The following is a 20,514-nucleotide window of genomic DNA, read 5'->3' on the forward strand; positions in this document are numbered from 1 at the left end:
ATGACACAGATGTACAGCTGAAGTCAGACGTTTACGTACACTTAGGTTGGAGTCATTAAAACTAATTTTTCCACCATTCCACAAATTTCTTGTTAACAAACTATAGTGTTGGCAAGTCGTTTACTTTGTGCATGACAGAAGTAATTTTTCCAACAATTGTTTACAGACAGATTATTTCACTTATAATTCACTGTATCACAATTCCAGTGGGTCAGAGGTTTACATCCACTAAGTTGACTGTGGCTTTAAATAGCTTGGAAAATTTCAGAAAATGATGTCATGGCTTTAGAGGCTTCTGATAGGCTAATTGACTTAATTTGAGTCAATTGGTGGTGTACCTGTGGATGTATTTCAAGGCCTACCTTCAAACTCAGTGCCTCTTTGCTTGACATCATGGGAAAATCTAAATAAATCAGCCAAGACCTCAGAAAAAAAATGTAGACCTCTTGTTCATCCTTAGGAGCAATTTCCAAATGCCTGAAGGTACCACGTTCATCTGTACAAACAATAGTACGCGAGTATAAACACCATGGGACCACGCAGCCGTCATACCTCTCAGGAAGGAGAAGCGTTCTGTCTCCTAGAGATGAAGTACTTTGGTGCGAAAAGTGCAAATCAATCCCAGAACAACAGCAAAGGAGCTTGGGAAGATGCTGGAGGAAACGGGTACAAAAGTATCTATATCCACAGTAAAACAAGTCCTATATCGACATAACCTGAAAGGCCGCTCAGCAAGGAAGAAGCCACTGCTCCAAACCCGTCATAAAAAAGCCAGACTACGGTTTGCAACTACACATAGGGACAAAGATCGTACTTTTTTTGGAGAAACGTCACCAGGTCTGATGAAACAAAAATAGAACTGTTTGGCCATAATGGTAATTTTCATTTAAAAACACCAATTAGAGAATATCTCGAAACTTAAACATGAGTGTGCGTGTATCCAAATAAAGCTCCAAAACTTGGCTCCAATCGATACACCTTCCCTTCAGTGTTTTGCCTGGAGACAGAATCAGCACCTGTGGCCGACTGATACCCCCCAACAAGCCATTGCAAGTGGTCAACGGAATCACAGACCTCTGCTGCTACAGTGCCTTCAGAAAGTATTCACACCCCTTGATGTTTTCCACATGTTGTTGCGATACAAAGTGGGATAAAAAAATATATATTATTGGAAAATGAACCACTAATATATCTTAATTAGAGAAGTATTCAACACCTTGGGTCAATTCATGTTATAATCACCTTTGTCAGTGATTACAGCTGTGTCTCTCTGGGTAAGTCTAAGACCACACCTGTATTGTACAATATTGCCCATTATTCTTTTAAAAAATTATTCAAGCTCTGTCAAGATAGTTGCTGATCATTGCTAGAAAGCCATTTTCAAGTCTTGCAATACATTTTCAGGCTGATTTAAGTTAAAACTGTAACTAGGCCACTCAGGAACATTCTTGGTAAGCAACTCCCATGTACATTTGGCCTTTTATGTAATTGTCCTGCTGAAAAGTATGAATTTGTCTGTTGAAAAGCAGACTGAACCAAGTTTTGCTCTAGGATTTGGCCTGTGCTTAGCTCTATTCCATTTCTTTTCATTATAAAAAAAATCCATAGTCCTTCCGATGACAATCATGCCCATAACATGATGCAGCCACCACTATGCTTGAAAATATGAAGGGTGGTACTTAGTGATGTGTTGTGTTGGATATGCCCCAAACATAATGCTTTGAATTCAGGACAAAGTGGATTTCTATTGCAAACAGGATGCATATTTTGGAATTATTCAATACAGGCTTCCGTCTTTTCACTCTGTATTTATGTTAGTATTGTGGAGTAAATACAATGTAGTTTATCCATCTTTAGTTACCTCCTATCACAGCCATTCAACTCTAAAACTCTTTTAAAATCACCATTGGTGAAATCCCTGAGCAGTTTCCTTCCTCTATGGCAACTGAGTTAGGACTGCCACCCATATCTTTGTAGTGACTGTGTCTATTGATACACCACCCAAAGTGTAATTAATAACTTTATCATGCTCAAAGGGATATTCAATGTATTTTTTTTTACCCCATCTACCAATAGGTGCCCTGGTCGTTGTGGTTGAATCTGTGCTTGCAATTCACTGTTCAACTAAGGGACTTGTATGTGTGTGGTACAGAGATTGGGTAGTAATTTAGGAATCATGTTAAACATCATTATTGCACACAGAGTGAGTCCATGCAACATATTGTTCAGCACACTTTTACTTCTGAACTTATTTAGGCTTGCCATAACAGAAGGGTTGAAGACGTATTGACTAAAGACAATTCAGCGTTGAACTTGTAATTTAAATTGTACAAATTTTGAAAAACAATATTCCACTTGGACATAATGGGGTATTGCGTGTAAACCAGTGACACAAAATCTTAATTTAATCCATTTTAAATTCAGGCGGTAACAAAAAAATGTGGAAAAAGTTAAGGGGTATGAATACTGTATTTGCAGTGGAAACGGAAGAAGCCAAGCCCATTACACTACTACAATGTCCATATTAGGACAGCCTCAGAGTCACGTAACTTTGAGGCTGTCCTCATATGGGCACCATACACTATTTATGACTGTGAAACCCCCTTTGATTCGAAGGGGATGTGATTACTACATTAAGTAATTGCTGGAGTATATACTAATTTGACTGTTAAGAGGATAAAATGTGCATTGCTCAGAAGCACTTTAACAAATTTAATAAACAGGGAGACCTGCTCCTTGGGAAGCAATCCACGGGAAATTTGCATCATCCTTTTTCACAATCCTGCCAGAAGCACAATGCCTAGGCTTTAATGGGTTAGGAATTTCCAGACGCATCAAATAATGAGGAAATAAGCAGCTCAGTTTTGATACCACAATATCCACACTAATAAACAAAGGGGTATATTATTATTGAACGATAGTTACACAGAAAATGAGCACCCCCTGGTTAGGCAATGTAATTCAATTTATGACTGAGGGTAAACACAAACTGAGATGCAACTTTAGATTTGGGATTTGTTCTTGTGATCCTCAGATTAACATGTTTACTTACTGTTCTTAGTCTGCCTCACAAAGGCCCTTAATTCATCTCTTGGGTTGTAGCCTGGCACCTAATTGCAGGTCCCTAAGTTAATCATTTGGCTCTCGTGCAAATTTTGGTAAATCAGCTGCATTTAAAAGCTACAATAGTTCACTCGAAATAAAATAAATGAACAGCTGTGTGTGAGAAAAAGCACAAGCCTAAACTATGACCTTATAAAAAAAAGTTTGACATAATATAAGCCTATAGTACGTGTCCTGGCTGCCTTCGTGAAGCTTATGTGTACAATACCATAAAATTCAGTAAAACAAAGCACTAGACACAAGGTCAGATCCTAAAAAAAACATTTCACACCACACCACTGCAACAATAACAGCAAACACAGTGTCTGTCACGCCCTGACCTTAGTTAACTTAGTTTTCTTTATTATTTTGGTTAGGTCAGGGTGTGACGAGGGTGGTATATGTGTTTTATCCTTGTCTAGGGGTTTTTGTATATCTATGGGGTTTGGGTTTGTCTAGGTATATGTAGGTCTATGGTGGCCTAAGTTGGGTCCCAATCAGAGACAACTGTTTATCGTTGTCTCTGATTGGGGATCCTATTTAGGTTGCCATTTCCCACTTTGGTTTTTGTGAGTTAATGTTTGTGTGTAGTTTCCTGTCAGCACGCGTATCTTGTAGCGTCAAGGTCGTTTTGTTTAGTGTTCTTCGTGTAAATAAAGAATGTATTCTTATCACGCTGCGCCTTGGTCTCCTCCTCCTGTCAGGAACGTGACACACAGGTCCATACTAGATATGTGTCCACTTTTACTTCAAAGGCAAAACACTGTAACACTGTTGATGTGGTTTATGTATCATTCTGACACCTGTTGTGGTGAGGGAAAACATAATAACATTGTTGTTATATTCCACTTAAGACTAAAATGGACTTGTTTTTGTATTGTACAATTGACATTTGTGTTTGAATTGTGCATCCAGTTCTTGCCTCTTGTCAGTGCTGCTAAGCATGAAGCAAATCTCTCTGATACGGTCATGTCTACAGTTGAAGTCAGAGGTTTACATACACCTTAGCCAAATTACATTTAAACTCAGTTATTCACGATTCCTGACATTTAATCCTGGTAAAAACTGCTTGTCTTAGTTCAGTTAGGATCACCACTATTTTAAGAATGTGAAATGTCAGAATGATAGCAGAGCGAATGATTTCTTTCATCACGTTCCCAGTGGGTCAGAAGTTTACATACACTCAATTGGTATTTGGTAGCATTCATTGCCTTTAAATTTTTAACTTGGGTCAAGCCTTTTGGGTAGCCTACCACAAGCTTCCCACAATAAGTTGGGTGAATTGTGGCCCATTCCTCCTGACAGAGCTGGTGTAATTGAGTCAGGTTTGTAGGCCTCCTTGCTCACACACGCTTTTTCAGTTCTGCCCAAAAATCTCCTATAGGATTGAGGTCAGGGCCACTCCAATACCTTGACTTTGTTGTCCTTAAGCCATTTTGCCACAACTTTGGAAGTATGTTTGGATCGTTGTCCATTTGGAAGACTCATTTGCGACCAAGCTTTAACTTTCTGACTGATGTCTTGAGATGTTGCTTCAATATATCCACATAATTTTTGATGATGCCATCTATGTTGTGAAGTGCACCAGTTCCAGTGCACCAAAGCACCCCCACCCCGTGCTTCACGGTTGGGATGGTGTTCTTTGGCTTGCAAGCCTCCCCCTTTTTCCTCCAAAAGCTGATCGTATTTAGTTGTAAATGAAAACTTGTTATGCTCCTCATATCTAACTGATACAATATGGCATTTCTATAATACCAAGGGCCCTAAACATAACATGCTCAATTTAGTGATAGTAATAGTATTTTAATAGTGATTTCATTCATTTTTTTCCTTCTATTATACCTGAGTAGTCTAGTTATCTGATCCACCTGTGTTTTAATGTGAACTTAAAGTGAACCAATGGAGAAGAGAAGAAACTGAGCTTCTGTTCTGATGGAGCCATTTTCTCTGTCTCCTTTCCACTCTCCTCACTCTCTCCCATTACTGCAGCAGAGTTCAAAGCTGCTGTTGGTATTCACAGCATTCCCTGAAATGGAGTGGGGGCTTTCTCTCTGTTTACAGAGCAAATCTAATGCCGGCTCTAATGTACACAATCTAGTCCACTGCCAGTGTTTAGTGCAAAACCCCTTAAGAATTTTGGCAGGAGTTTCAGACAACTGTGTTCCAGACCAGTTGGCCTTGAGCTAATGTGACTGTCTCCTTTTTCTCAGGGGGGATATTTGAGCAAACAGAGGGACCGGTGCCGCTCGTCAGCCCAGAAGAGCTTGCCTTTAAATTTGCAGTGAACAACATCAACAGAAACAGGACTTTATTGCCCAACACGACGTTAACGTACGACATACAGAGGATTAATATCTACGACAGTTTTGAAGCGTCGAGAAAAGGTGAGTGACATGCACTTTGTTTGCCCAGGGATTGTGGCCAATGGCCACACAGTGGAAAGGATGGAAGCAAGGCCATTGGACGACAGCAGACCATAACAAACCAACCTAAAGGTTTATTGCAAGTATTTCTGGCAAGTGGTTTCATTAGTCTAACTCATAGTACTTGGCTATTATAGATTTAATAGTGTTTTTTTGTTTGATGTTATTTCATTAACTGCACTCTGAAACCAGGATTTATTCTAGTAGAGATGTAATTTTTCTTTGTGGTGACAACCATTATCCATATAGATTTTTGATAATTCACTAAATACATTATTCTGCTCACTTGTTGAACGTCGTGATATGGTGTCTTTCCGAGAGTTAATTCTCCCTCTGTTCTTGCCATTCTAGCCTGTGACCAACTGTCTTTAGGTGTAGTGGCAATATTTGGGCCGTCACATAGCTCGTCCTCAAACGCCGTCCAGTCCATCTGCAATGCGTTGGAAGTGCCACACATCCAGGTGCGATGGAAACATCACCCTATGGACAACAGGGACACATTTTACGCCAACCTGTACCCCGATTACTCTTCTCTCAGTTACGGCATCTTAGATTTGGTGCAGTTCCTCAAGTGGAAAACAGCCACAGTCGTATATGATGACAGTACAGGTATGATGTTTTCTAATCATTGGGATTGGGGTGGGGGGGTGTTAAGCTGATCTTAGTACTACGAAGATCAGCTTAAGTCCAATCATAGCGATACAAAGCTTTCTGGAAGCCAAGCGTTTGTAATACTCTACAGTATATACTTTTGAATTGTGATAATGTTGTCTGGGAAATGTTATATGTGTAACATCAACCACCAAACTACTAAATTACACTTTACAAGAAGCAAAATATTTGATATCGTTTTTGATATGTGCGTGTTGACAGTTGAATGATGTTGTGCGTGGCTGTTAGCTTTCTGATGTTTGTTTCCTAAAGGTCTTATTAGACTACAGGAACTGATAATGGCCCCCTCCAGGTATAACATCAGGCTAAAGATTCGCCAGCTTCCTCTTGACGGAGAGGACACCAGGCCTCTCCTCAAGGAGATGAAGCGAGGACGGGAGTTTCGCATTATCTTCGACTGCAGCCACGAAATGGCTGCACAGATCCTTAAACAGGTGAGAGCCTCACTGGCACTGTTCAGAGCTGACATAATTTAACTGATCGAAGCTATAGACAATATCAAATTCATATTCTGCGTTGACATATAGCTGAAGTCGGAAGTTTACATACACCTTAGCCAAATACATTTAAACTCAGTTTCACAATTCCTGACTTTTAATCCTAGTAAAAATTCCCTGTCTTAGGTCAGTTAGGATCACCACTTTATTTAAAAAATGTAAAATGGCAGGATAATAGCAGAGAGAATTATTTACTTCAGCTTTTATTTCTTTCATCACATTCCCAGTGGGTCATACGTTTACATACAGTCAATTAGTATTTGGTAGCATTGCCTTTAAATTGTTTAACTTGGGTCAAACGTTTCGGTTAGGCTTCCACAAGCTTCCCACAATAAGTTCGGTGAATTCCTCCTGACAGAGCTGGTCAGGAGTCAGGTTTGTAGGCCAACTGAGTCAGGTTTGTAGGCCTCCTTGCGTGCACACGCTTTTTCATTTCTGCCCACAAATTTCCTATGGGATTGAGGCCAGGGCTTTGTGATGGTCAGTCCAATACCTTGACTTTGTTGTCCTTAAGCCATTTTCCACAACTTTGGAAGTATGCTTGGGGTCATTGTCCATTTGGAAGACCCATTTGCGACCAAGCTTCCTGACTGATGTCTTGAGATGTTGCTTCAATATATCCACATAATTCTCATGATGCCATCTATTTTGTGAAGTGCACCAAAAGCACCCCCACAACATGATGCTGCCACCCCCGTGCTTCATGGTTGGGATGGTGTTCTTTGACTTGCAAGCCTCCCCCTTTTTCCTCCATACATTACGATGGTCATTATGGCCAAACAGTTCTATTTCTGTTTCATCAGACCAGTGGACGTTTCTCCAAAAAGTATGATCTTTGCCCCCATGTGCAGTTGCAAACCGTAGTCTGGCTTTTTCATGGCGGGTTTGGAGCAGTGGCTTCTACCTTGCTGAGCGGCCTTTCAGTTTATGCCGATATAGGACTCGTTTTACTGTGGATATAGATACTTTTGTACCTTTTTCCTCCAGCATCTGCACAAGACCCTTTGCTGTTGTTCTGGGATTGATTTGCACTTTTTGCACCAAAGTACTTCATCTCTAGGAGATAGAACGCATCTCCTTCCTGAGTGGTATGACGGCTGCCTGGTCCCATGGTGTTTATACTTGCGTACTATTGTTTGTACAGATGAACATGGTACCTTCTGGCGTTTGGAAATTGCTCCTAAGGATGAACTAGACTTGAGTAGGTCTACAGTTTTGGCTGATTTATTTAGATTTTCCCATGATGTCAAGCAAAGAGGCACTGAGTTTGAAGGTAGGCCTTGAAATACATCTACAGGTGCACCTCCAATTGACTCAAATGATGGCAATTAGCCTATCAGAAGCTTCTAAAGCCATGACATAATTTTCTGTAATTTTCCAAGCTGTTTAAAGGCACAGTCAACTTAGTGGATGTAAACCTCTGACCCACTGGAATTGTAATACAGTGAATTATAAGTCTTCAAACAATTGTTGTAAAAATGACTTGTGTCATGCACAAACTTGCCAAAACTATAGTTTGTTAACAAGAAATGTGTGGTTTAAAAAAACACGTTTTAATGACTCCAACCTACGTGTATGTACATTTCCGACGTCATCTGTACATTCTGGAATTGGGCTTGTAATTATTATAAAGTTGTCTTACAAAAAAAATCGTTCTGCTTTGAGCCATTCTGAAGCTTTTTGGAAAACGTTATTGCAACAGTGTCAAAACTGAGTTATGTATATCTGTTTATCAAAGCCAATATTATTTGTGTGTGCTTATTTTGGTTGCCTTGACATTTATTGTCTTTTACACTACAAATGAAATGCTGTTATTTGATGTTCTGACTCACACAGCAGGAACACTCTTTGTTGATTTTAATATTGTTATTGAAGCACATAATGTGGTTTCTGATAAATTGCTGCTGTTACAGATGCATATCAGACCAATAAACTGCAAAATATAAACCATCACAGATTTATCGCTTACAGTATGTGGTGAGGATACAGAATGTAATCCAAATGCATTTTAACATGAGTAGTTCAGTTTACTTTAGATGTTTTGCTATTCAAAAGATTGCTGGCCTTATACGTCATGACTCTTCTGAGGACGAAGAGATGTTCAGCAACTCTAGTTAGGGTAATGGAGGCTTACGTCAAATGTATCTTGTATTTATAAACCCTCTTTAAAAATAGACATGTATAACACTACGTTTGAACTTAAATATGGAGTTTGCTTATAGGCCCTGGCCTCCCCACAATGCCCTGCTTTATATCTGTCTGTCTGCACTCTGCAGCCTGTCTGGTGTTCTCACCTAAACGCAACCTCCCCTCGTCAGTTCATATCCCCCCTCCAGGTGTAGAGAAAATACATGGAAAACATGGCAGGACCAGACCTTCTGTCTGGACCTGTCCCAGAGCTCTATCCCAGGTGTCTCTTAAAAAGCGGTGACCCTTTAGCGACGGTTCCATCCGAGAAGCACTTTTTGTCACTTTTCTTTAAGTGGCTTGGCCACCAGGGGAGAGAGGGACAGATGGAGGCCAATGAAATGAGGCTGATGAGGATGTAGTAGAGTCAGGCGAGGGAGCCAAAACACGCACATCTTAATGTGACTTTGAAAGTGCAGGTTATATATATATATATATTTTAAAAATCACACACTCTTTATACTCCCAGCCATTTAATGAAAATTTAATTTGGGCGCTATACTTTCCATGGGCTGGCATTCATCCAACAATAATCAAGATCCTATATCTATAAATTGTCATGCGTTGGAAATATTTTTTCCCTTCTGACATCTTGTAGTATTGATAGTGTCATACATTTTATTTGTCGTCAGTAGGTGCGTTAAATGGAGAAGAGACTTCCACTTCCAAAATGCACAGCAACTTATTTGCATTACCTTGGGTATTCCTCACAACAGATGGTACAATTAAACAGGAAATACTGTCGCCATGGGAATGTAGAACATTTGAATGTAGATTGAGTGAAATAAGTGGTGGTTGTGATGGGCGGGATGGTGCAATAGGAGGAACAGATTACTGCTCACTTCCTTGATTGAAGGCCCCCTTTCTCCAGTGAGGGAGTCCCGTGATCAGAGCAATTGCAAACCCTTTAAATGCATGGTGTCAAAAAAGCCCTCAGGCAGCGTGGAATCACAACTTGCTTTTACTTTATTACCCAAGGGTCACATTTGCGCCATAATTTCAACAAAAACAGAGGTGACACACAGCGATGTTCAATACACTCATTAGGACCTGTGGCTTTTCTCCCATTGCTCCTGAACAGCTTCAATGGTGTTCGCCGTTTGTTTGCCATTGTTTGTTTTGACTGTGGATATTGATTGCAAATTACCCCAGCGTGACACAGTGACCTTCTTCATTGTCTTGTCTCTCCAACACCCCCCCCCCCCTACAGGCCCAGACGATGGGAATGATGACAGAGTACTACCACTACATCTTCACCACTCTGGTAATTTACATTGCTTGCTAATGCAAATTGAGTCACATTTTTCCCCATCTCCCCACCATTAGATTTTTTTTGATGAATGCTGCTTAATTGCCGATGGGGGTTTGGATCCGGTCCATAATACCAATTTGGTTTGACTAACTGGCAGCGTAATGGAGTCTTCAATAATTTGCCACCTGTAAACACTTCTCTCGCTCTTAAAGGCAACAGAAGTCTTTGAAAAGGTCGCACAAAGGCAACAGATTTGAAGTAGATGATGGAGAATGTTGCTTGAGAGTTTGATAGAGGAAACATATTCATGCAGATAACCTACAATAAATCTTGAGGGAAGGTAGATTACTGATTAGGCCTATTGTGTAATATGTCAGATTATTTTGGACGTTATCCCCCATTGTGAGACATATTGAATGTAGAATTTGCACAAACAGTTTTCAGGGAGTGCGGCCTTGTCCTTTCCACCCTTTCGAGTGCTGTAGTCTAATGGCCCCTTTTAGCTACATGTCATTTTGTTCAGAGTAAGCACAGGTGTTTTCCATTTACAGTTTTTTGTTTGAGTCACACCACAATTTGAGTAAGACTTTGGCTCAGGACACTTTGTTCAAGGGTTATACTGTATATGCACATTTTAGGTCCTCTCATCAACAAACTATTCACAGTTCCACCTTGAATATCCCCTACTGCCATATTGAATTTGGAGGACGTCAGAAACACTAACTCACAATACAGAAACACATTTCTAGGAGGCGACGACCTCCCCCGGGTGTGTTATTGTGTCCTGTGCCCAGTCTGTTCACTGCTCCCAGCAGAGTACAAGGCTGGGCAGCACAGATTTAATCTTTCTGTCTGGTGACAAAAGGACAGGGCAGGATTAATACAGTGGTCCCCATGGTGATGGTGCTGTATGTGTTCCTATTGGACAGAACTCTTTATTTCTCTCTCTCGCGCGATCTGTCTCTATCACTCTCACGCGCTCGCAAACAAGCACTCATACTGGGGATCTGGAGGATGGGGGCTAGACAGACCCTAGCATGATGGACTTGGCCAGTCTGTTGTGATAATACAATATGGCATACAGGGCCATGAACGTCGCGTGTCATCTTGGCATTGTTCTGCCATGTGTCGACATTTTAACAGTGCCCAAAGCTGTCCCTGTCACACTGTATAGGTCTCAACCAAGTGGGAGAGAAACTGGTTGAGTTATTGATGGTTGAGTACTTCAAATATGATGTAAAATATACAGACACACATTTTAGTTGATCTATTTTACATTTCTCAAAACATAGGATTTATTAATGGAATGGTATGGGGCCGCTAGATCCATCTAAAGCAGTAATACACTGTCATACTGACGGTCATGCCATTTCAAAGATTATTATTATTATTATACCTGCCTGATTATACCTGAAATGATGAATACATCTATGGCATATAGGGCAACAATATTCCCCTTGATAATATTCAGTGATAACGTTCATGTTTATCATCCTGGGTGTGAGGGGAACACCAAATTATTAGAGCGTGAACAGGTAATACCAGAATGGTAGCAGGGTAATATAGCAGCAGCCCTTTACACCCTACAGGGTTATCTCCAAGAATCTGTGCTGAGAACTTTATGTTTCTCACCTTCCTGTATCAGTGTATTGTCAGTGATATGGAGCATTTTGAAGGTACAGAGGCACAGAGTGTGTGGTACTGTAATATAGTCTAATGTTGATTGACAAATGCTGAATTTAGACTTTTCCCAGTCAAGTAACTAAATTCAAAGTAGTTTGAATCGATTACCTGATGGTATTTTATACTTTGCAATGGTTGACATTGCCCACAACAACTCAAAATCTTCGAATGGCTGTTTGAATTGTGTGCTTGAGTTATAAAATCATTTAAAACATTATGGTTAAGGAACTTGAATGCTTCGCAATAAATCTGGTGAACATAACCTGAAGAAAATGGTTTCCCACAAATGGCATTTTGTACGACAGGGACTTTAAAACAATTGTGCCATATGAAACCTACTGCTTGTGGAGAGAATTGTTTCTTCTTCTGTATCTGGAGGCAAGCGGTCTTCAGCGTGTGTCTTACACTCTCCCGTTCCCCCAGCACTAACACCACAGGGTGCTAATGAAATATCTATTATGTTCCTCTAAATGTCTTTTCCGAGGCCCCGTGGCACATTCCAACATGATATGTGTCGACATGTGACTTCACACTTGAGCCGGGATGGCTGCTCTAGAAATTACAGTTGCTCAGAGAAATCTGTGTTTGCTTATGGGTTGCGGAGGGACTGTAGCGGCTGCATTATTAATTGGATCCAGCAGATGAAGTGGTTCCCCTTTTAGGCGATGAACGTCGTCTGCCTCATTTACTCAGGGAATATTTAGGATAAGCCGCAGCGGCCGAACACAAGGTAAAAAAAAGGTCACGCCTTCAGGTTTTACTTCTGCACAACAACCAGCCAACACAAAGCTTTGAGACATGATAAAGGAGTCAAAAGCACAGTTTTACCTGGTCCCTCTGTAATCATGGTAATTCGCATTAAAGGGTTTCGTTCATACTTGCAGTTGGGGTTGTGTATAGTCATGAAGGTTCAGGTTGAATTACATTGGAGGAAGTACATTTGAAATGCCATGTTAAGGTCAACCATTCAACATGGTTTCTGTCTAGTAGTTTAAGTGAACCTACCTACTGTACCATACCAAAATGCCTCTGTGAATGAGGATTAGTGAATGGCTTTAACCACACTGAGAGAGACTGACACCAATGCCTTGTGTTTGGCTTCATTGACTGAGGCACACACTACACTCGAAACACCATACCCGTATCCTCCAGACGGCTCAAAGCTCAATCCCCTCTTTCAAAAGCTCAATCCCCTCTTTCACTTTAATGCATCTCCCATTTACCACCCTCTCTATCCTCTCTTCTCTAACAGTAACAACGAGGCCCCAATCCCAGCCGTCTGAAGCTAAACAAGATCATCTACTCTTTGTTTCACCCCCCTCTTTCTGAAGGACCTCATGGCTATCGACCTGGAGCCCTACCGTTTCTGTGGCGTCAACATGACCGGCTTCCGCATCCTCAACGTGGACAACCCTCAGGTGGCGTCCATCGTTGAGAAGTGGTCCCAAGAGAGGCAGATACCTCCCAAGCCCGACTCGGGTCTCCTGGAGGGGATCATGACGGTATGCTTTTGGTCTTCTGTTGTGGAACTCTGAGGCTGATAGTATTCTAAAATCAGCATGAAAGACATCATATTGATATCTATATACCGTGTGTCTTTCACCAGCCCTACTCTCAACATTCTATGTCAATAACATTTTGGGGAAAAAATGCAGATAGAACATTATAGTCTCATCTGTCGTAACAGTACTACCACTATATCTCTACTATTAGTAACAGTATTACTACTTTTACTACATACCACCAATTATGTCAATAATAATGACAATGGTGATACTTTCGGGGCCTATTATCATCATAAAGTCAGATAAGAAGCGCTTGGAAGCAGGATGTTCACAGTCTACTAAATTCTGAACTAATTCATTCAATGTATTCAGGGGAGCTCCTAATCATTCTCAAATCCAATCACAATGGTCTAAATCCAATAATCACAAATCCCATCCCTGATATTCCAATAAAGCCTCCTTTTACGCTCTAACTTAATAAGCGAGCGTCGCTAATGGAAGATAAAGAGTTATACATGCGCGTGGTATATTCAATATGAATATTATATTGTTGCAATCCCTCGTTGTTTGTTTATCTATTAATGGATTTGACTGGGGTTCAGATACACCCACACGGCACTCTCACAGGTCTCATTATTTCTGCATGGAGAAGGAGGGGTTTTATGGAACGGAGTGCGCTCGCTCTGTGTAGTATGCACTTTTAATTGCTCCCAGGAACTCCGTAAGAGATAGACTCTAGGTGACACAAACATCAAGGTAGGCTGCCTTTAATTTTGTCTTACTCGCCCCGGGAAAGCTTCATATACATATTTACAAAAGGAATTGAGCTCACTTTCTCGGTCATGCTATCTGGAAAATAAGAAACGTCTGAGCGCTTTGATTTCCCTTTGTTAGCTTTTTCTCAAACACTTTTTGCTGCTACTGGTGCGAAGGGAGTGGACTCCCCTTGTCCACAGCCCGTCAGCTGAAATAATGTCCCCCTTTATTCCAGACAGATGCTGCTCTGACGTACGACGCGGTCCACATCGTGTCCGTCTCCTACCAGCACGCACCACAGATGACGGTCAACTCGCTGCAGTGCCACCGCCACAAGCCATGGAGGTTCGGCGGGCGCTTCATGAACTTCATCAAAGAGGTGATGCTGAGCGTTTTGTGTTGATGTTGATGTTGATGTTTGATCTTGTGTGTGATATCCATATTAGGAGATTGTGGATGCCGTACTGTTTGTCTCTGAATCCATTTGACAAATGCAATTACATTTGGATGAGAAGGAAATATTGTGTAATCATGGAACATCCATTTTTACAAACAAAAGCAATGTTATCTGGATAAATCTCTTATTCATGGATAGTGTCTCAAAGTAATGAACTACTCAAAGCTGTGTTAATGTTATCTCTCCAGCTAAATTCCCTGTATCCATAACCTATTTACAGATGGCAAAACTCACAGTGAGTCATTGTGTCCTATTTTTACTGAAAAGGGAAACTGGTGCGCCCTTCTGTGCACTGTTCACAATAAGACTGTTTGAATCAGGCGAGTCGTATAATCAGCTCTTGTTTCATTTCACAAGAGAGTGTGTGATGACAGTGACTCAGAGTTGTCAGATTAAGGCTGTAGAACATGATGCCATGGTGACACGGCGCCTAGTGTACCAAACATCACAAGGCCAGAGCCCGGAGTATAAGTGAGGGGAATGTGTTAGCTCCATAGCTTCATCAGTAGCTCCATCATCGCCAGGGGTAACAGACACATCTCTCTGAGCGTGGAGAAACAGGAGGAGGGCTCTGGTGGGAGGGAGGGAGGGAGGGAGGGAGGGAGGGAGGGAGGGAGGGAGGGAGGGAGGGAGGGAGGGAGGGAGGGAGGGAGGGAGGGAGGGAGGGAGGGAGGGAGGGAGGGAGATATCAGTCAGTCATAATGATGGGCAGTTATGTGTTTTTTTCTCCCTTGTGTGGAAACAAGTGAAGGACATGGTCTTTAATTAACACTGTGGTCTGGGAGAAAATGTATCTGAGGCGTTGGGATGTGAAATGTATTTAAAAAAGAAATGCAGACCAGTGTGTGTGTGTGTGTGTGTGTGTGTGTGTGTGTGTGTGTGTGTGTGTGTGTGTGTGTGTGTGTGTGTGTGTGTGTGTGTGTGTGTGTGTGTGTGTGTGTGTGTGTGTGTGTGGCCTTGGTGTTTGCTTTTACATGTGTCCGTACTCACATGCTTTAATGAATGAGTGTTAATGTGTGGTTGTGTGTATTTCTCTGCAGTCTCACTGGGAAGGGCTGACGGGGAGGCTGTCGTTCAACAGGACCAGTGGCCTCCGCACAGACTTTGACCTGGACATCATCAGCCTGAAAGAGGAGGGCCTGGAGAAGGTAACACACCTCATTCCGACCACAATGTTTACAACTATCAAACTAACAACACTTTAAAGAAGTATAGTGTTACGTAATAGTTTAAGTTTTCACTTATGAACATGAATGGAAATGTAATGTACATACAAAAAAGAAAATACAACAATAAGCCCATACCCTGGTGATTTTTACACCTACACATATTTATTTATCATCTCCACAATACACTACACTCTCTTTCTCTCTAAGGACGTAACATTTGTTTTGCATATCCCCTGTTAAATCGTCTAGAGTGAAAATCTGAAATCCATTCCAGTTTTCTTCTTTAATATGGAACAAATAATGCACAACGGTCTCCATTTGACAGTATCATTTACCTCCTAACAAGGAAGCCAATGGGCTGTTCAAACATAAGCATACGTTAATGGATCATAAAGCAAATTGGATGAGGGAAGACATTAAAGTGTTCATTGCAAGTCTCAAATGGTAATTCGAGTTGTTGCCCAAAATGCCGTTTGCTAATGAGGTGTATAAACCTCACTTTTTTTTACCCACAAAATAAAGTCAAAAGTTGGCAATGAAGAAGGATAATAATAACTTCCTGTGTTATTTTAAAAGGCAGAGTAGCACCCTGCGGACTATAACTGCTTTGTGGTGATATGGGTTTGTCATGCATTATGGAAACATTAACTCGAGATAAGTGCAATTATGACTTCCTCAAGCGCTCCCGTATGGCAGAGCCTGTATAATAGCTAGGCCATGTCAACTCAGAGTACCACTGCAGCTCCAGGCTGGAACAACCACAATGCGCCAAACTATTTCCGAATCGCATTCTTCTGCTGTGCTGGGTCTACTGTTCTATTTGCACAGCTTTAGTGTGCTAAAACCAGCATGAAAGACATGCTATGTAGGCCTACTGTGTGCTTTTCTACATCCCTGGTCTCAAGCTTGTTACTTATCCCACAGTACTCAGTGGATTGCAGGATTTTGTCTCTTTATATCTGTGGAAATCGGCTTTTGCTAACTGTTCTAGCCAGTAAAGATGGCGACTTTTAGGCCTAATCTGCCCTAATTGAATATTAGCCCGAGTTTGAGCTCATACTGGAATTAGGAGATGTTTCCAGTCGGAGTGGAAAATCCACTGACATTAATATAAAAGAGGGAAGAAAAAAAAGTCAGAAGCTCTCTTTTCCTTGTAGTGGCACGAGTAAATAACTTTTTGAATTGCTTCATCGGCTATACACATTTAATGAATTGAGTTAATTGGCCACAATTAGTAAGACTAGGCTGGCATGCAGAGTGGAAGACATGGATATTTTTTAAAGCAGCTCTTCTCTTCAGTTGCTTTTTTTTGGGGGGGCTGTTTCACACAAGCTGTAACTAATATGCTTTTCAAATTTGAGCATATGCTCCTCAGTGGATCAAACAGAAGGCCTTTATCAGGTGTTTTTCACACTGGCTGCGATGCGGCGCGTTTGTGTACCTTTTAAAACGGATCCACCTCGAGTGCCAGCCAGCCCTGTGAATATTAAATGGCACTTTGGTAGTTACCCATGAAGGCGAAAGAGAGGAGGATGGGAAGGAGGAGAGTAGGGAAAGCGAGTGACTGCGAAGTAGGCATGCAAAATTAGATCGTTATGGTAATGATATGTTCCAGAGTTGTCACGACAGTATGGAAGGAGCTTTTTTTTGCCCAGAAGGCCCTACTCTAGTGCAACTCCTTGTATTTGTTCTGATCTTTTGGTATTTATCTTCGTGAGATTACTCAGAGCAGAACTTCTCTGCCAGCATTCTCAAGCTTTTATATTTCCATTGCCGACAACCCCATGCTGGGCTTTCTTTTCAAAATGAATTGTAGGATTTGTGTTTTGCCACGTTCCTAAGGGCACAAAACTGCAAAAATACCAGACCTGAAATAACCATATGATAATTACGCTAGGATGCTTATCTAGTTTGCTATTTTTAATGCTCTGGTTTCTGCATGTGTTTTAACCAGCGAAAGGAGTAGATTATGAAGCCCAAATGGAAGTCTAAATGGAAGACATTGATCAGGAAATTATATTTGATTGCTCTCCCAATTCTTGTCCACGTTGCTCACACACATACCACACAGAAACTAACAACCCATCTTCTTTTCCTGCATTCAGAAAAGTGCTCCAATTACCTATTGTGTGTGTTATCAGAGAAGCGTTGCAAGTGAAAAGAATGGTTTGTTGTAGGAGTTCGAAGAGGCTGTGCTCCCTCTTCATTTCAACAATTCACAAGCTATGATATTCACAAGGTATTGGTATTTTTAGAACAAGGCCAACAGAGGAGGTGACAGGTGACAGTTTGGAGAGTCTGACATCTTTTGATACACTAAAGTTGCAGAACACAACACAATGTTTTCGTGTTAGTCTTAGAGACTACTACTGAATTAGGATGTTTAAATTCTCGACAAATTTGACATTTTTGCATATTACTTATGATCCAAACCGTAACACCAGGATGAAGTGAAACATATCCATCATAATTCCATCATTCCTAACAGAACAATTTGATTTCTTAAGACTTCTCTCTACGACAATGTCAATTCATTTAAAACCTGCCTCCACGTCCCACCACCACCTCTCCCAATAACCTCATGGCGTATAGTGTGTCCAGAGGTGACACAGCCAATCAGCTAATGGAAATATGTCCCGGTGAGCGCTAATGCAGCAAGGCTTGTGTGATGTCAGGGTCATGAGTTGCCGCAGTAGAAAGGTGAAGTCAAACTCTTACACACTTTTCATCTTCCCACAGGTGGGGAAGTGGAGTGCGTCCGGAGGTCTCAACATCACCGAGGTGCCCAAGCGGAAAGGGATGAACATCACAGACTCGCTGGCCAACCGTTCCCTGGTCATCACCACCATCCTGGTAGGTCAGCTGACTTTGATCAGCCCTTTGTGAAAGATCTCTCTCTCTCTCTCTCTCTCGCTCTCTCTCTCGCTCTCTCAGATTTGAGCTTTTCTGCTTGACAAGCTACTCAAAACATTACCTTAGGAGATGGTACTTTACATATCCGTGTCTTATCCGTCAATATTTTACAGGGAAACCAATTTTCCCTTGCTAGTTACGTATAATTTACATTTGGAAAAATAACATCTTTAAACATGGTCCATGTTAAAAGGTTGAAAAAACATGTTTGGCATTGAGGCCCCCTCTGCTACCACCACTCAGACCGGGAAATCAGAGATATCTGTCAAATGAATCACAGTAAATGAACTGAACACCACCTGGAATCTACCTCGCCAATCTAAATCCAGCTTGGATTGTCAAGGGATGTACTGTAGAGCATCATTATGTCACATTAAGATCACCATGGGGATGTGAGGCACTTGCAGTGCAAGGAGCCTGTAGAGAAGAAGACAGGGAGCCACACTGGACCAGTCTATAAAGTATCCATTAATTACATGTTAGGAAATAAACAGGTGTTCTCTCCCACCAGCTTTCCACATTCATTTGCAGATCGTATATTGTGTATTCATACGCCTGTGAACTGGGAGGTTAGAGGGTCTTTGTGGAGCTATCACCGAGGTGCTGACAATGAACATCCCCCACGAGCTTATTCTGGACGGACACACAAGTTCTCAACAATGATAAACACTCTCATTAAGCCTCGATTGGAGCGCAAGGCTGTAATTATGACCGAGTGAGGTTTAGAAGAGATATAATCAGTGCCTTCTGGTGCCAACCATGGGGAGTAGCAACTTCAATCACAAAGACAAGAAATAGAACCATAAAACAGGTGTTGTTTAGAGCTGCAGCCAAAAATAAATACACAAAATAATAAGATTCAGGGTCAGTTTGAGCCAGATTCAGCCTATTCATGGACTAAAAAACATTGCCCATGGAAATGTCCCATTGGACATGCTTTTCAATCCAGCAGTAAGGTTTAGGTCCAAATCAGCCACTTGCATGGGATCACCTGCATCTTTTGACAGTGTATGATGGTTTATGAGTATTCTAGAAATCAACACTTTTAGATTGTAAAAGCAGTATGAGAATAGAGCATCAGCAGCACTAATATCAGTGCCTGTGTTTTTTTAATCCATTCTGAGCTTAATGACATTGCATCAAACTGATCGCAGTGATCCGCGAATAAGACGTCTGACAGTTTTATGGCGATAACTTCTCGCATTCTACGAAGAGATTAAGATATTTAATGTGTTTCCCAGCTCTCACATTAATTGTTTTCACTCCATTGCCTGTAACTGTGTCTGCATATCTCCTTCCCCATTTTCTTATGTAAACCCATGCTGCGCTAGAGAGTGTGAAACTGGTTTAAACACTTTGATTTGAGTCCAAACCTTGGGGAATTTAAAAGAGTTGGGAAGGCTAGAAACAGATGGTAATGACATTTTTCTTCCCCCCCCTCAACACTTTTGGATCAAGATAATTGGACAACTTGAACAAAGTTTTCCACTAAGCTCTTGCTTTCTATCTAAATGCATTATTATCAAGTATTCCTTGGTTATCATTTATTTAAAGGTAACGTCCTAATTGCAAACGGCCAATTAGCTACATATTACGATTTTAACCGATTATTTACGTGACATTCTTCTGTCCCTGAGATGGTATTTTGGGTGTAGAAAAGGACACCTGTTGAGTGTCAGACTAGGATGTGCTAGACCAGGGGTGTTAGACGTGTTTTGATTCTTCCACCAAGACCTCCCTTCAAGGCATTTATCATCAAGACAACATGATTTGAAACAACAGTGATTTCCATATTTTCCCACGGCATTATTATAATATACATCAATCCATTCCTTTGCCACCATAAGCACAGCTAAACCCACCATTGTGAAACACACGTTTTTCTGACCGAGGTGTAA

At 41.2% G+C, this 20,514-nt stretch overlaps 1 protein-coding gene across 1 annotated transcript in view; it reads left to right on the top strand.

Moving 5' to 3' along the window:
• LOC123997585 (glutamate receptor ionotropic, kainate 3-like) overlaps window positions 1-20,514 on the top strand; it is a 130,288-nt gene that overhangs the window by 77,262 nt on the left and 32,512 nt on the right. Inside the window, exons 2-9 of the mRNA XM_046301978.1 lie at window positions 5,313-5,486; window positions 5,877-6,134; window positions 6,450-6,631; window positions 10,092-10,145; window positions 13,148-13,318; window positions 14,313-14,456; window positions 15,575-15,682; window positions 18,443-18,556. Of these exons, the coding sequence (XP_046157934.1) occupies window positions 5,313-5,486; window positions 5,877-6,134; window positions 6,450-6,631; window positions 10,092-10,145; window positions 13,148-13,318; window positions 14,313-14,456; window positions 15,575-15,682; window positions 18,443-18,556 (1,205 nt within the window). The remainder of the gene's footprint in view (window positions 1-5,312; window positions 5,487-5,876; window positions 6,135-6,449; window positions 6,632-10,091; window positions 10,146-13,147; window positions 13,319-14,312; window positions 14,457-15,574; window positions 15,683-18,442; window positions 18,557-20,514) is intronic.

Source organism: Oncorhynchus gorbuscha, linkage group LG15 (genome assembly GCF_021184085.1).
Source record: "Oncorhynchus gorbuscha isolate QuinsamMale2020 ecotype Even-year linkage group LG15, OgorEven_v1.0, whole genome shotgun sequence".
In the NCBI taxonomy this organism is placed as follows: domain Eukaryota; kingdom Metazoa; phylum Chordata; class Actinopteri; order Salmoniformes; family Salmonidae; genus Oncorhynchus; species Oncorhynchus gorbuscha.